This window comes from Aulostomus chinensis, chromosome 10 (assembly GCF_037954235.1).
Source record: "Aulostomus chinensis isolate RoL2024-O1b breed Wild chromosome 10, RoL_Achi_v1.0, whole genome shotgun sequence".
Lineage (NCBI taxonomy): Eukaryota > Metazoa > Chordata > Actinopteri > Syngnathiformes > Aulostomidae > Aulostomus > Aulostomus chinensis.
The window spans coordinates 3,317,320-3,331,895 of record NC_141329.1 but is presented as its reverse complement, the minus strand read 5'-3'; the positions used below and the strand labels follow the sequence as shown (position 1 = coordinate 3,331,895).

Here is a 14,576-nt window from a genome sequence, read left to right as displayed (position 1 = left end):
GAATGAGAACTTGAAATACACTGTCTCTCTGGACAAGATCAAGTGGAATCTTCCTCATTTTCACCATCAAAAGTTTGTTCTTTTTTACTTTTTGATTGTATATCACATATTTGAGTATTTCCCCAACATGGCCTGTGATACTGGAGGCCTGCTCTATTCAGAGGAAAGACTTTCCTTGAGAACTGCACAAAAACCTTCCAGTGGCAGGGACGGAGTCACTGTCCTCCAATTCAAATCTCGACTGAACTTAAATGTTGGAGTCCAGTTTTCAGGCTGCTGTGCCTGGGTTCAGGCAGTATGTGTGTGTGTCTGCAGCGCATAAACACACAAGTATTGTTGGGGGTCACGATCTGCTCTCCTCATCGCTGTTGAGGGACTTGCCGGGTCAAAACTCTGGTTCAGTGATTGTGGTAGAGGGGGAGGGGACCCCCACCTTTATCCTTGGGGCTTTGAAAAAGGATGGTGGGGTTGCCACTTCTCCCTCAGGGGTTCAGCAGAAAGAGCCGCGTCTCTTGCCAGTGAGTTCACATTCCCCTCCATATTTAGGGTTTGAAAAGTATCTGCGCTGCATTTGTGTCATGCCCAAATTTAAGTTTCACACTGACAGTGTCCAGGGGGCAGGCCTAAGAAATTTGCAAGCAATTATTGTTAAGAAATTCTGACAAAGTTTTTCATTAACACTCAGTTTGGTGAATCAGATTGTAATTACTTCATCTTCATCAGAGACAAGATCCTGTTTCCTGGAACTCCACCTTTGCCGAGGCATCCCGAGATGTCCTGAACATCCGTTATACACTCCTGCCATACTTGTACACGCTGATGTATGAAGCTCACACCAAAGGGAGCACAGTCATTAGACCGCTTTTGCATGAGTAAGCGCACACACGGACACACACACTTACACGGATGCCAGTCTTATCTTATATTTCCTTATCTCTTCTGCTAATATGGTACACACATTACATGTAATTGTTTAATCAAAATTTGAACAGGATGTATTTGCTGGTAAGATAATCTGATGATGTAGCACTCTTCTTATCAGCATGCGGAAAATCATGTTGGTTATTCTTGTTGGTTCTCATGGTGGATAAAAAAAACCCCAAAAACTATGTGAATCAAGAACATAACCTAAGTTCCATAACATATTTTAGCACCACTCGGTTTTAAAGCCTGACTAACATGTTGCCATACAAAGCCGGACTGAACGGTTCTAGATGTTAGGAAATTGTGAGCAACAATTATCCTTCGTTTCCATGAATTTAGTTTAGCTAGTTTGTGAAATTTGATATCTGATTATCTTGACCTGGTTTGGAAACGAGAAGTGTCCTCACTTGTGCAGCCATTAAAGAGCTCTTCACCAATGCACCTCAGCTCCAGACAGACTCCGTGGTGGCGGAACACTGTGGCTGCGCTTGGCATCTACCATATGTAAATGTGTACAACTTAATGAAAAAAGACACATTTATTCATTTTAAGAGACTCTTATAAAGTCACAGATGGTCTTAAAGGAGCTGGCAGGGTGAGTCTGGCAGGGTTATTTGGCTTACATCGTCAAACTGCTGAATTCTGAATGAGCACTTGAAGAGTCATTTAGGCTAAGGACACAGGAGAGAGTGTTGCTAGGATTTTTCAGACAGGTTAAATGGCCTCTGTCCTTGTCTGTTGCAGGTTTGTGAGTGATAGAACTACTTGGGACATTTACCGACAATTCCTGTGGGGGCCTGCTCTACTTATTACCCCTGCCCTTGAACAGGTACTAACACACACTAACACACAAGTGTTTCACCTTTTATCACTATTATGCACGACTAATGTGGTTTTTAAATGCTTAGTATCTTCTCTGCTTTGAGTTGAACTCATTCAGTTGGTTAATCAATTTTGCGACTGACAGGGAGCCAGAACTGTGGATGGCTACGTTCCCGATGCGCGCTGGTATGACTTCCACACGGTGAGTCCCTGTCAGCAACCAGGTGGTCAATTAAATACTCAAGTTGTGTCCACAAGAAAAACTAAATTCAACGTATATTTGTTTCTGCTTGGATCTGGGCTGTCACAGGAAGTCTGATTGTAAAGGGTGCATTCACAGCCACTTCAGAACCACTCGTGATCCAATCCGCAAACTTACACAGCCGCGATGTGGAAACCTGAGGCTTAGACACCATCATATTCTCATTTAACGTTGGTATCACGTCTCATGTAGAGTGAGCAACATTATTTTCATGCATAAGCCATTGAATGTCCAGCAACACCATGGGAATCTGTGTGCAAACGCAAATTTGTAGACCGGACTTCATGCAAATTTGTAATTATTCTTAGTGAAATATAGAATATTTTGCAGTCGCTTTGACAGTTGTTAAGTTCCGGTCGGCTTTATGTACAGAAACGACTTGTTTTGGGAAGATAAACAAATGTGTCGCCAAAATATTGGTTGTAAATGTTTCCATGCTCCTGGCTCCTTCTGGCTCACCGTTACATGCCTCAATTACAGTGTGCTAATTAAAAAGGGTAAATGAGAGCAGCCAACTTCTCATAGGTTTAGGATATTTTTGTGAGAAATACTTCAGACAAAGTAATTAGATGATTTCTTGTTGCTTTTCAAAGACACTTGATTATTCAAAGCAGATGGTTTTCATAAGTGTCAACAGCTGACAGGAGGGGATGTAAAATACTACATCAGGTCAAGTTTAAAAGAACCTCAAACCCACAACTGGAATGCAAATTTAATGTACAATATCAACAAGAAACACGTTTGACAGCATCATGAAGGAATTTCAACTCAACAATCGCACAAGGTGCTTCGATGACAAAAAGAAAGATCCAATTACTTTGTCTCTCTCCAGCTTGGAGACTCCCCATCTGTTAGGCAGCCCCATGAAGCCAAACACAGGGAGGGAGAAACAGTCGGGGCAGGGGATGGTGGAGGAACACACTGTCACATGTAGAGAAAGGACCAAAGGGGGGAGGGAGAGAGAAGGGGAGAACTTTTCAAAGAATTCTTGTGTCATGTAATAAATCACTGAAATGTGCTTTGTCATCACACAAATTATAATTTTCCCACAAAGGACTGATTGAATCAAATGAATCAAAGTTCAATTACAGAGAGTATTTATAGTACTTTAATAGTATGTAATTATCGCTGCTTTCATTAGGCCAGAGATGTCGGAGTGCGCGGCCAAATGGTCTCTATGCCAGCACCAATGGATCACATCAATCTTCATATCAGAGGAGGATATATCTTACCCTGGCAGAACCCAGAGAACAACACATACTACAGGTAACCAGACGGCACGCCGCTGCGGCTCGGCAGCCAGACGAGTTTAGTGCCTCGTGCAGTATGTAGAGTAACCAGCACCCAAAGTGAATGTCATGTGTGATTGTTAAAGAAGGACAGTGAGAATGAGAACAAGACAGTTAGGGGTGATGAGTGTTCCAGCAGCAGACATCAGGTGGGTCCCTCCAGCCAGAATATTAATGTATTTGTCCCCAGAAGCAGGTATAAATAGACAATGTCCTTTAGCAATCGGCTATAACTCCTCTCCACCCTCCCTGCTCCAGCCGGCAGAATCCTTTAGGACTCTTAGTTGCCCTGAGTGACAACAGAACGGCTCAAGGATCCTTCTTCTGGGACGACGGAGAAGGAATAGGTAAGCTAGAGGTTACCAGTGATGACCCATATTCACAATCACGCGTTATATACTGAATTCATGACAGTGCGCTTTAAGTGTGAAATATCAGTAGCACAATGAATAGAATCACTCCAGCATACAAGCTGGAGTTGTTTTTACCCATCAACTTCATTTCCTGGACTCTGTGTTTGTCACATACGGCGTTTGGTGAGGATATTTTGATGACGGTGTATTCATACTCTGCATCCATGCTTGACTGAGGGATGCACTCTGTGCACTTGTGCAAAGAAACACATTGTAAAACATAACACAGCCTCCCTCGTAGCACTTGATGCTGCGTGCTTATGTGTCACGAGGAAAGATGGTGAGTGGAGGATGACAAATTGAAACTGATTCAAATTATGTCACCGGCCTAGTTTGGTAAAGTGTTTAACTGGCTGCTGATATTTGGAAAGAACTGGACTAATTATCACAATAGTTGCCAGCGGAGACGCACGTGTGCGCACACTTCACATCACTGTGGTGAAAAATCCTATTTCATACCACATCTGCTGAAATTAATTCATAGAGTTCTTCCCGTTTTAGGCTCTTAATTAGAGATAAATAAATAACTCAAGACTGTCGAAGTTATTTGGGAAGCTTATAATGAATGTGTATGTCATAAATCAGCGGAGGTAATTTTACAGCCTAATCATTTATTCATTGATTTTAGATGTAAGTCAACTACACTCCCTCTCTATCTTCTTGGTCTCTCTCTCTCGCTCTCTCACACACAGATATGTGAACAGAATCAGTCTCTGAAGTGCCTCTGTGAGGACATAGCACTCCTGTGAAAAGCATGTTTGTGCTGGGGCAAAGAGGAGATAGAGGGAGGGAACAAGGGATGACGGAGAAGGGGGGTTACAGAAACTATTACAGTAATTCCCTGTGTCGCCGCCTGGAGATATGCTCTCCATCACTTCTCTTTTATCTGCTCCCTCGCTCCTCTCCTCTGTCTCCCTCTCTGTCTGCAGTGCAGCCTCCTCTTGTCTGGTTTGCTTTGCCTCTTGCTCCAGCATCTGCTCACCTTGTTACCTTTTTTTTCCTGCATGTTTCTCTGCACGTTCCTGTCAGTCACTGTGGCTCATGGATGTGTCGCCCTCATTCATGTCCAGCAGTTCATGCAACCAATTAATTGGCTGTCATTTATACGGAGAAGCAGTGCAGGTAGTCCATTATTTTTGATTAGAAGCTAATTTGATCAACCAGTAATGAGCTGAGTTTACATTGTGTGGTTAGTTATCATGTGGATGAGTCAGTTCACCCCTGCGTAGTTTAGACTCACCCAAGTCACCAAGCTAATGTGTTTTCTACACATTCATTAATCCATTTAATTTTTCATTCACACATTCATGAATTCATTTACTCAACCAGCCATGAAGATATTTGCTCATTCTGGTCTGCTGATCTTTCATTTGTCCATGTGTGCATTTATTCACCTCCTCATTTGTCCCTCCATCGGTTAAATCAGGTAGACACACCCACTCTCCTTGTCCCTCCATCCTCTCAACATCCCTCTGACATGTATTTCACTCTTATTTTGTCTTCGCAGACACGGTTGAAAGAGGAGAATATCTGCTGGCCTCCCTCACTGCAGAGCCGGTGAGTTCGGAGGTCATTCACAAGCCACATCTCTACCTTTCTTTATCATCATTATTGCTACTAATGCAGCAGGAGTTGAACCCGTGCTTCATCATGCAACAGGGCTGTGGTTGGCAGATGTCAAAGGCTAATAGCTGGAGACCATTTGCAGGGAATTTGTGTCAAACAAGTGGGTGCTGACATGCATTTAATTTTAACCTCTTTTCGTCTTTTCATTTTTCTTCCATAAACTATTATTTGAAGCCTGTGTCACAGAATTGAAATAAAAATGCCTAAAGAGTTGATTGATTTAACAATGCACTCACGTTAATACTTTGAAGTCATCACCAGCCGCCATGATGCTGATTTCATGGCTTGAAAGAAACATGCTCTCGGTGAGGATTTGGAGCAGCTGTGGTTGTGCTTTTGTGCATTTCGCCGTGTATTCGCTACATCTTTTTGAGTGCGCCTTTCCTTTGTTTGCTGAGACAACTTGAATGTGTTGTCTTGTGGCTTTAGTCGGCAAAAGACTGTTTCCAAAAAGACAAAAGGCTCTCCTCTGAACGTCTTGACTGTTCAAATGTGAAATCAAGATAGACAAAAAGTCCAACTAAAATTTTGAAGACACTGTCTGATGATAGTCCACATTAAAACCTGGAGGATGTTTTTCACTTACACTGCAGCATCAACAATAAAATGGACTACAATCTAGATTTGATGCGCACATATACATCCTCCTCTACTAGCAGTGTCTGCCAGATTTCTACCTATGACAGTACCAACATCTACAAAGAGAGGCTTTAACAACAGAAAGACGAGCACAGTCGGAAGCTCCCTCCCAATGTAATGTATGCTAGAATCTCCACACACACTCGCCCTCAGTGCAGGTGTCCGTGGAGCAATCTCTGGGAGTGTGTCAGCATTGGCTGACCTCCAGTAAACAGCTATTTTGCTAAGGTTAAGGTGCCCCCTTCAGGAATTGCTCCCCCCCACACAAACAGTTAAATGAAATATCCACCCTTGAAGTGAGATGCAATCTAATACCACAGTAGCAGCCAGTGAGCCAATACAGTATATGACTGACCTTGACACGGTCGCATGGGAAACTGTTAGATTGCTAATAGCAATTAAAAATATATGTAGGTCCATTAGAATTTGTTGTTGTATGTGCACAAGTATTATGGCTAAAATCTGTGAGTAGCGGGTGTTTTGCAGCCACAGCTTGATTGCTTTTTGAGACAGATGTGACAGAAACTCCGTAATCACTGGGACTAATGGGAATAACCCAGCCCCATTCGCCTCTTAGCCAGGCAAAGACACAAAATCACTCACAGACGCACATTAGCGAGCATACGTTTAATCACTAACATTCACACATGCGCATGCATATGCACATCTACAGTATACACGTACACACATACAGCTACCATAGCCAAACATCTGTGGCTGTCCTCTGCCTACCATCAGGCTCATTCCAAAGCAATTTCACACAGCGATAAAACAGGCACACAGTCTGACAGCCAAGGGGAGGAGGGAGAGACAGAAAGCATCAGTGTGTGTATTTTTGGTGTGCGTTTGTGTGCACTTGTGTTTGTGGGCGCTTGTGTTGGTGCACGACTGTGTGTGTGTGTGCGCAAGCGGGAGCAGGCAGATGTGAGGAGATGAGGATAAGTTGGGCAATGAGGCCAGCGCTGCCTTACAGATTAGCACATCGTATGCCATTTTAGATGGCTATCTGAATGAAGAAGTGTGTGCGTGGGTGTGTGTCTATTGTGTATTCCTGTTGTGGACCTTTAGAGTGGGGAACATTTGAGTTTTTATGAGGCTGTCACCACTTTGTTTATTGATGTAATCAGGGACCTTGTGTGTGTGTGCGCGCACGTGTGCGCCTATTCATGTGTGCTCCATACACAAGTGTAGGATAATAAAATCACAGTTTTCAAACAATTCTCTTTTTTTTTTTTATACTAGCCTGCCTTTACACCGCCCTCTTAAAGGGGGCACATAATCCCTTGGAAGAGCTGCACTGAATTATGTCTATAACCCGTGTTGGTCAAGTCAACAACAGAAGACCTAGTACTGATCCTTGAGGGACACCTTTAGCAACAATGTAAGAATAAAGTTGTCTAGAGCTTCATATTGAGCCCTCTCACCTTCATTTTCTTCCAGAACTCCTTGTCCTGTAACATTACCCACAACGAGCTGTTGGAAGCTGACCTGTTGACCCTGGGTGTGGTGAAGGTTTGGGGAGCAGGCCCTGTTCCAATAACAGAGGCGAGCCTAACAGACGGAGGAGGGAGACTGTATCCCCTGACGCCACAGCACAACCTCGACACTCAGGTCAGATGATTGCATTTAGCAAGCATGGAAGTTTCAGTTGACTTTTTAATTACCACATTTATTTGAACCACAGGTCATTTTACCTTAATACATGGATGGATTTAGTTACAAGGGTTATTTAATATCACACAAACTGAAGTGATTACAGACAAGATATGATTATTTCTCCTTTTCTACCCTTCTTCCAAGTTTTAAATAGACTCGTGTGTGAGTGTCCTTAGTTATTTTAGTCAATGTTGTTGTTGAAAGCTTCATTGTGATTAACACCATTCAGAAAACTGCACCATCAAACAGAGCCGATCTCTGACCACAAAAGCTCTTAACATAAATGAAATGCCAGTTCCTGAAGGAACTGACTGATATTTCTATTTCCTCTGTCCTCTTTGTAGCTCTGTATATAATCTACTATTTAACAAAAGTACATTATAATGGAGATTTAAAACCACAGAGGGATCATTCTGAGAAAACTGGCTTTTCATTTTTTATTTTTTTATTTTTTTTAAGTTGAGCAGTCATCCCTTAAAATCAAGTATGGATGCAATCCAATAAAATATCGTACTTTCTCAGGCATCTGCTTGCAGAAATGGGCCGCTATAATGGTGATAGTGGAAAATGAGCTCTCTTGTATCTGAAATTACATAAACATGCCTCAACATATACTGTTCATTTATGCATAAGACAGCAACAGGCAGTATTATTCACTAACTCAAAATAATCATGTTGCAGTGCTGAACGTGAGGACGATCCGTGTCATTACACATAACGGGGAACTTTTTGTGTTTCCCAAAAACCCCCAGCTTTCTTGTTGATGGAGCATTTTCCTGCCAATCAAACACTGTCACCAAAAGGGAAAACATCAGGTTCACTCCTCAACCCCCGCTGTGCTGCAGTTTGTCTGCTGTTAGCTGTAATCAACGTCGCGTCCCCCCCTGACAGTTGCGGTGTTGTAATAAACACAGAGCTGTAGACTTAACTCAGGACAACAATTTCAAAGCTGTTCATGTACAAATGGCTGTCAGCTCCTCTTGCTCTTTCCATCATCTGCTCCAATGAAGGAGCAGAAAGAAATGTGGTAGAAAATCATGAGGAATAGCAAAGTCAAGCCATATGCCCTGCTACAGTGTTGCTGTTTCACACTTACTTATTTTCAGTAACCAATGTGGAAATTGAACACTGGTATATTGTCAGTTGTTAAGATCAAAGGGATCTCTCTCGGCGCTGTGTGCGTGTGTGAATCTCCTTTGTAGTTCCACCAGAGGAGGTGTGAGGGTCAAGGTCAACTACAGGGTTCAGCCGCAGCTCGGAGGGATCCGGTGTTTTATTCAAGGACAATTCAGTGAGGTGGATGTTTACCAGAGCAGGGTTTCTGACTGAGTTTGGACGGTCTCTCTAATGACTAGTTTACCGAAGGACATGCAGTGTGGTAGTTGGAGAAACACTGGTGCAGGCACAGATTTAATATGCAAGACAAATAAAGCGTTGAAATAATAAATATAAAGAATGAAGTGATCATGTAGTGCTGGTAAGCAGGAAGAGGAATCATAGAGAAGCTGTGTGGGTGATAAGGAAGCGCTCCATGACATGGGTAAGAGAGACAAGAAAGGGCGATAGCATTTGTTTCTCCTGTGATGAAATATGTCTGGGTTGTGTAGTACACTTATCAGGAGCACGGAAGTGATAGCTGCAGCATCTCCATATGTAATTGTGATTGGAAGGGCCTGGCTGGCTTAGATTTACAATGTTCTTGGAGAAGACACGAAGGGGTAAGAACTCATGATGAAGACACTCACAGTGACAGAGAGATTTGTAGATGGTGTGTGTGTGTGTGTGTGTGTGTTCGTGTTCTTGTACTTGCTACATATTGAGGACTAGAACACGTATTTAACTGGCAGAGTGAGGACATTTCTTGAAAGTGAAGACATTTTAGCCGGTCCTCACATCTTCAAAGGGCCGTTTGAAGGTGAAGACTTGGTTTTAGGGTTGGGGTTAGAATCAGGTTTAGGTTTAGGTTTAGGGTCGAGGTTAGGATGAGGTAGTCAGTTGAGATGGTTAGGGTTAGGGTGAGGGGCTAGGGAATGTATTACATCTGTGATAGTCCTCACAAAGATTTAAGTACAAGGGTGAGTGAGAGAGTCTGTCCATGTAGGTGTTGTGGATGCAGGAAAAGAAGGATGTGAATACAATGCATTGTGTAAATGTCTGATGTCTATCACATGTATGAGGGTTTTTTTTTTTTAAACTTCCCAGTGCATCTCAGAATGCCACCCGTGTTTAGACTGGTGAGCGGATACATGTTTAATATCTGGTGACATTTGAAAGTGTTTAACTTCTGTATTGTGACATTTATCCAGGTGAGACAGAGAGGCAGGACATCATTATGGGAGGGCTTTGATTGGAACACCGTGAAATGGGAATCTCCAGAGTGTTTTGTAAGAGTAGGGCAGCTCGTTTCCACTGACGGGGCAGCAGGGAGACATGGGTGGTGTTCGTCTGACTAGCAGGTCCCTAATCAGGATATTTCAGGCAAACAGAACAGGGTTTGAGGTCCTGAAGAGCCAAGAAGAAAATAAGACCCAATTTCGACGTAAAAATAGGAAGACTTTTCTTTTTTCATATTCTTTGTCATTCCTGTTTTGTTGACTTGGTGAACAGTGTGTCCTCAGGTTTAAGCTTCATTTCAGCTGGACTCTGATCAGTCTTTGTCTCTCGTCTATCTGCAGGAGTTGATTATAAATGCAACTGCGTTATCGTTCGCTGTGGATCAGCCGTGGACCATAACATGGGGGACTGGTGTCTGATCAGCAGATTGGGTCTCGTGTTCTACTCATAGATAATGGACACACCTGCACATAAAACTCCATGGAGACGATATGATTGAAATTAAACTGCATGCCTTTTTTTATTTTTTTTTAAGTATACACATTGAAATGCTCTGTGAGCCTTGTTAATGAGCCAACCAGTGCTGTTTCATTTAGGTTGGATAAGCCGACTTTACTGACACGACATCAGTGTACCGGTAAATATCCGGTCAGATTTAGCACACGTAAATAGCAGCCAAGTGTGTTTCCAACATTTATGGAAAAAAACCCAACTGATAGAAGTATGAAGAGTGTGAATGTCCTTGGTACAGAACTATTAATTAAAGTGTTTGATTCTGTTTCCACTGTTGGCTGACTTCTTTTCCTGACTTTTTCTTTTTTCTTTTTTTTTTTCTGAGATTACAAACAGCATTTCTAGACATTTTTAACAGCGGGTTTGACACAGCTGGATAAAACACCAAGGGCACAACATTCCAAATGTCCCAGTTCCATAGAAAAGCAGTGATCCAGCATACTACTGAATATGAAAAATCCAACATTCACTTCAGTTTTGTGTGATGATGACTGAGTAAAAATGTTTTTTTTTTCGAAATTAACTTGTTGTCACAGAGAACAATTTCATAGCAGAGGAGAGGAATGTGAACCTGATTTAGGTCCAAAACATATTACCTGCAGACTGAGTAATTTTATTAAATTGCTTTTCTTTCACCACACAGAAGCACCAGTAAACAACCAGCAGCTGTGCAAAATGAGTGAGCAGGTGTTTATAATAAAGGCGCAAACAACTGGAACTAATGTCCAGTGGAAAACACATGCAACATCTCAAGAAGTATGCTTTTGATAATTGGAAATGCTGTCAATGAAGAGGTTCCTGATTGCTGTGATATTATTTTGGTGAGCGCTGGGCTGCAGGACATCCTGGCAGCAAGAAATAATCGCTAAGCAGCTAAAATGTTGGAGTGCATTTGGCAGGATTGTTGTTTGACAGTGGTTTTACACCTGTGTTCTTCCTCGCTTACACATATGAATGCATGCGTGTGTGTGTGTGTGTGGGGGGGGGGGGGGTGTCATTCCGCAGGAGCGAGGTGCTAATTATAGCTTTTACCTGCACTTGCTCTCGTCCCATTACATCCCCATATAATGATGCAGTCATCCATTATTCACCCTGCAGTAAACGTAATATCAATTTAGCCGTGGGCACCTCAGATTGATTCCCACTCACATCATCACTCCATGGGAAGGACATGGGGGTGGCGGTGGTCCCTGTGTGGTTGCGTCCAAAATGTTTAGATTTTGGGATTGTTCCTTCCAGCCGCTGTCTTCAGGTAATGTGTGATTTTGAAAACTTGAGAAGGCAAAAGCAGCCACCCACGAGTGCCAGCAGGAATAAAGGAGCTGCACATCTGAGGCGGCGCTACTGCTGGATTCATATCAAAGCCCCAACGCTGAAGGGGGAACTGGGAAACTCAGGCCTTCTGTCTGTCCTCTCACATTCTTAATCCAGTGGATTCTGGGATGAACGTAATACCACACGTCTAACTTGACAGAGAGAAATGTCGCAATCGTCAAAAAACATATTTACATCTTAGGGTGAGTAAATAATTACTGAATTTTCATTTTGGGGTACATAAACTGAGCAGGAGCAGAATCGGACGATGAGAAGTCAGAATTCTATCACTTTCTGATAGAAACGGTTATGAAACCCTCGTCGCGTGGGTGGGACTGGTCTACCGGCGCTTTCATTAGACAACTGATGAGCTCTGCTGGAAATTATTTGTGCCCCGTGTGAAATTAGCAGCTTGATGCGAACCGTGTGCTCCTGGGATTTTGCTAGTGGGCTCTGTGCAGTGGCAGAATTAACCCTTTCCGCCTGGGAGCGTCCTCAGTGAGACAGCGCTGCGTACGACTGGAGCTTCAGTGTCCGCTGACGAGGACGATGCCCAAAATGAGAGAGAGAGATTTGGAGTCTGTGCACTGGAGGTGTTACGTCCAGCTGCAGGAACAGTGAAGTAATTGAGACCGGTGGTGGGGAGGATCATGGGAAATTGAGTCCCCAAGGACCCACATGGCATGCATTATGTGTATTTGAATATTAACACAGCAGTTGTGCGTCTTGTACCAAAGATTTATGACATAATCCTTTCATTCAGCTCCAAATCTTTCAAATATCAGTCACTGGATGAAAGACGTTGTCATTCCAGATCAGCATTCAAGATTTTCATCTTTTGTCATAGAACCAATAATAAACATTCATGTTCAAACATTTACCTTAACTTTGCTCTTATGAGCTTGTCTTATCTCTCTATCGGAAAAAATAAAGTGCAAATTTCTCCTGGAGATCAATAAAGTATCTACCTTATGTAGCCTTAAACACACACGCTGTCGATAGCAACCCACCTGTTTGGATTCTCCATTTCTAACAAAACAACACTCACACATGCACGTGCATGCACACATGAACACACAGACACACAAACAGAGCCACACTGAAACGCTAGCACGTGCACACTGACGTGCAGTGTATTAATCACGCCCGTTTGCCATCTCAGATGTTTGACGCAGCGCTTTGACGATGCAATTTTCCTCTCACCTTGACTCATCTACCAGTTATCTGAGGCTGTCATGCACGCCAGCGGGTCACACGTGGATCCCACTGAGAGTCAATCATGCTAATACGTCTTCCACACTGCAATGGAGAAACTTCTAAGGATCCTGAACCGGTCCAGACCACATGGGAAACTTCCTCAGATTCCTTAGAGGTTTAGGAAAGAGAAAGCTAAAGGAAACCTCCAGGGAGGAAATTCAAAAAGAAAATTTACCTTCAGGTGAGCCACAGGCCAGAATGGAAAATAGGGGGTGTGGAGGTCACTTATAGAGCAACACACACACACACACACACACACACGTATGTGAATAATAGGTTCCAGTATTGGTATGCGTGGTGTCTTTTGCAGGGCAGAATTGTTGTGTGGCTGTGTACTCGTCATCATAGGGCACCTTAGTGTTGCTGTGGGGAAGCTGGACATTTTGATAAGGTCCAGCACCTCATTTCTCTGTTGGAAGCTGTGAGGATGGCAACAAGCAACCACAGTCTCAGGAACAAGGGCACCACTGGTGGTGGTGGTTGTGTGTCGGGATATTCGGCACTAAAGTGGAGTTGAGTCAAGCCAAAGACAGACAGACAGACAGACACAACACTTGAATCACCGCAATGTGTTGCCTGACTCTGACAGCCATTTCTATCTGAATCCTTTCATCTTGAGTCTGTGACAGACTTCAGCATCACACCTAAGTACCAGGTAGCTGCTTGCAGGTATTTCACACACCGCCACAGGCCAATGGAATGATTCAAGAGATGAACAACACCCCCCCTCCAAAAAAAAAACAACCTTCTTTATTTCCTTTTTTAGAAAATGTCTCCTGTAAGTGTTGATGTGTCGTGTGATTTTTCTCCTTTGTAATCGCGCAATTCCCAAGTACAATAATTGTTGCCGCATAGTCAAAACTACAAAATATAAATATTGCAACAGTGTGCACATGGAGGACCCCTCTGCTCATAGAAAGACAGAAAGTGAGAAAAGCTTTTTGATTGATAATGGAAACTAAGAGTGACTTGGAGGGGGAAAGCAGCAGACACGGGTGGTTCAAAACATGACAGCGGATCATCTGAGAGGACTTCTAAGACAAAACCCTGACATCAAAGTGTGACAGTGGCCCGGACGACTTCTCATCAGGCACTGAGACGCATCGTATTAAAAGTCATTACTAGACATTTTATTTTACTCCGAATGACTATAATTGATAAATGCCATTAAAACACACCTGTCGACAGTCGCGCTCTACCCCTTCAGGTGGCGTAGCCGTCCTAATTGCAGCAATCACCATCATCATCACAATGTCATTACTCCCAAAATGGAACATTGGATTCCAGGGGACTGGGTTACAGAGTTCACAGGTGCCTGATGCACAAACGAGGATCTAGGAACCAAACTTGATGGGGGGATGTTGGCACCTGTCAGGAAATGGGACTTTCTGTCAATTGTATCGGATGTTTTCAAATTATTTCCTGTTTTATGTTGTGACGTTGTTTTCGCCAGTGGCTTCTGGTCTGATTTTCTTTTCCTTGGTTTAGTTCATGCACTCGTGTGTTCAGTTCAGCTTTAGCTCGGTT

The 14,576-nt window shown here is 43.1% G+C and overlaps 1 protein-coding gene across 9 annotated transcripts in view; it reads left to right on the top strand.

The window, feature by feature from the left end:
- si (sucrase-isomaltase) overlaps positions 1–10,940 on the top strand; it is a 63,610-nt gene extending 52,670 nt beyond the window's left edge. For all 9 annotated transcript variants that reach the window (XM_086215597.1, XM_086215593.1, XM_086215594.1 and 6 more), the window contains 8 exons: positions 724–872; positions 1,669–1,753; positions 1,892–1,948; positions 3,150–3,274; positions 3,556–3,644; positions 5,218–5,267; positions 7,416–7,586; positions 10,307–10,940. In XM_086215597.1, coding sequence (XP_086071723.1) covers positions 724–872; positions 1,669–1,753; positions 1,892–1,948; positions 3,150–3,274; positions 3,556–3,644; positions 5,218–5,267; positions 7,416–7,586; positions 10,307–10,384 — 804 coding nt within the window. In that variant the 3' untranslated portion in view covers positions 10,385–10,940. The remainder of the gene's footprint in view (positions 1–723; positions 873–1,668; positions 1,754–1,891; positions 1,949–3,149; positions 3,275–3,555; positions 3,645–5,217; positions 5,268–7,415; positions 7,587–10,306) is intronic.
- The last annotated feature ends 3,636 nt before the right edge of the window (positions 10,941–14,576 follow it).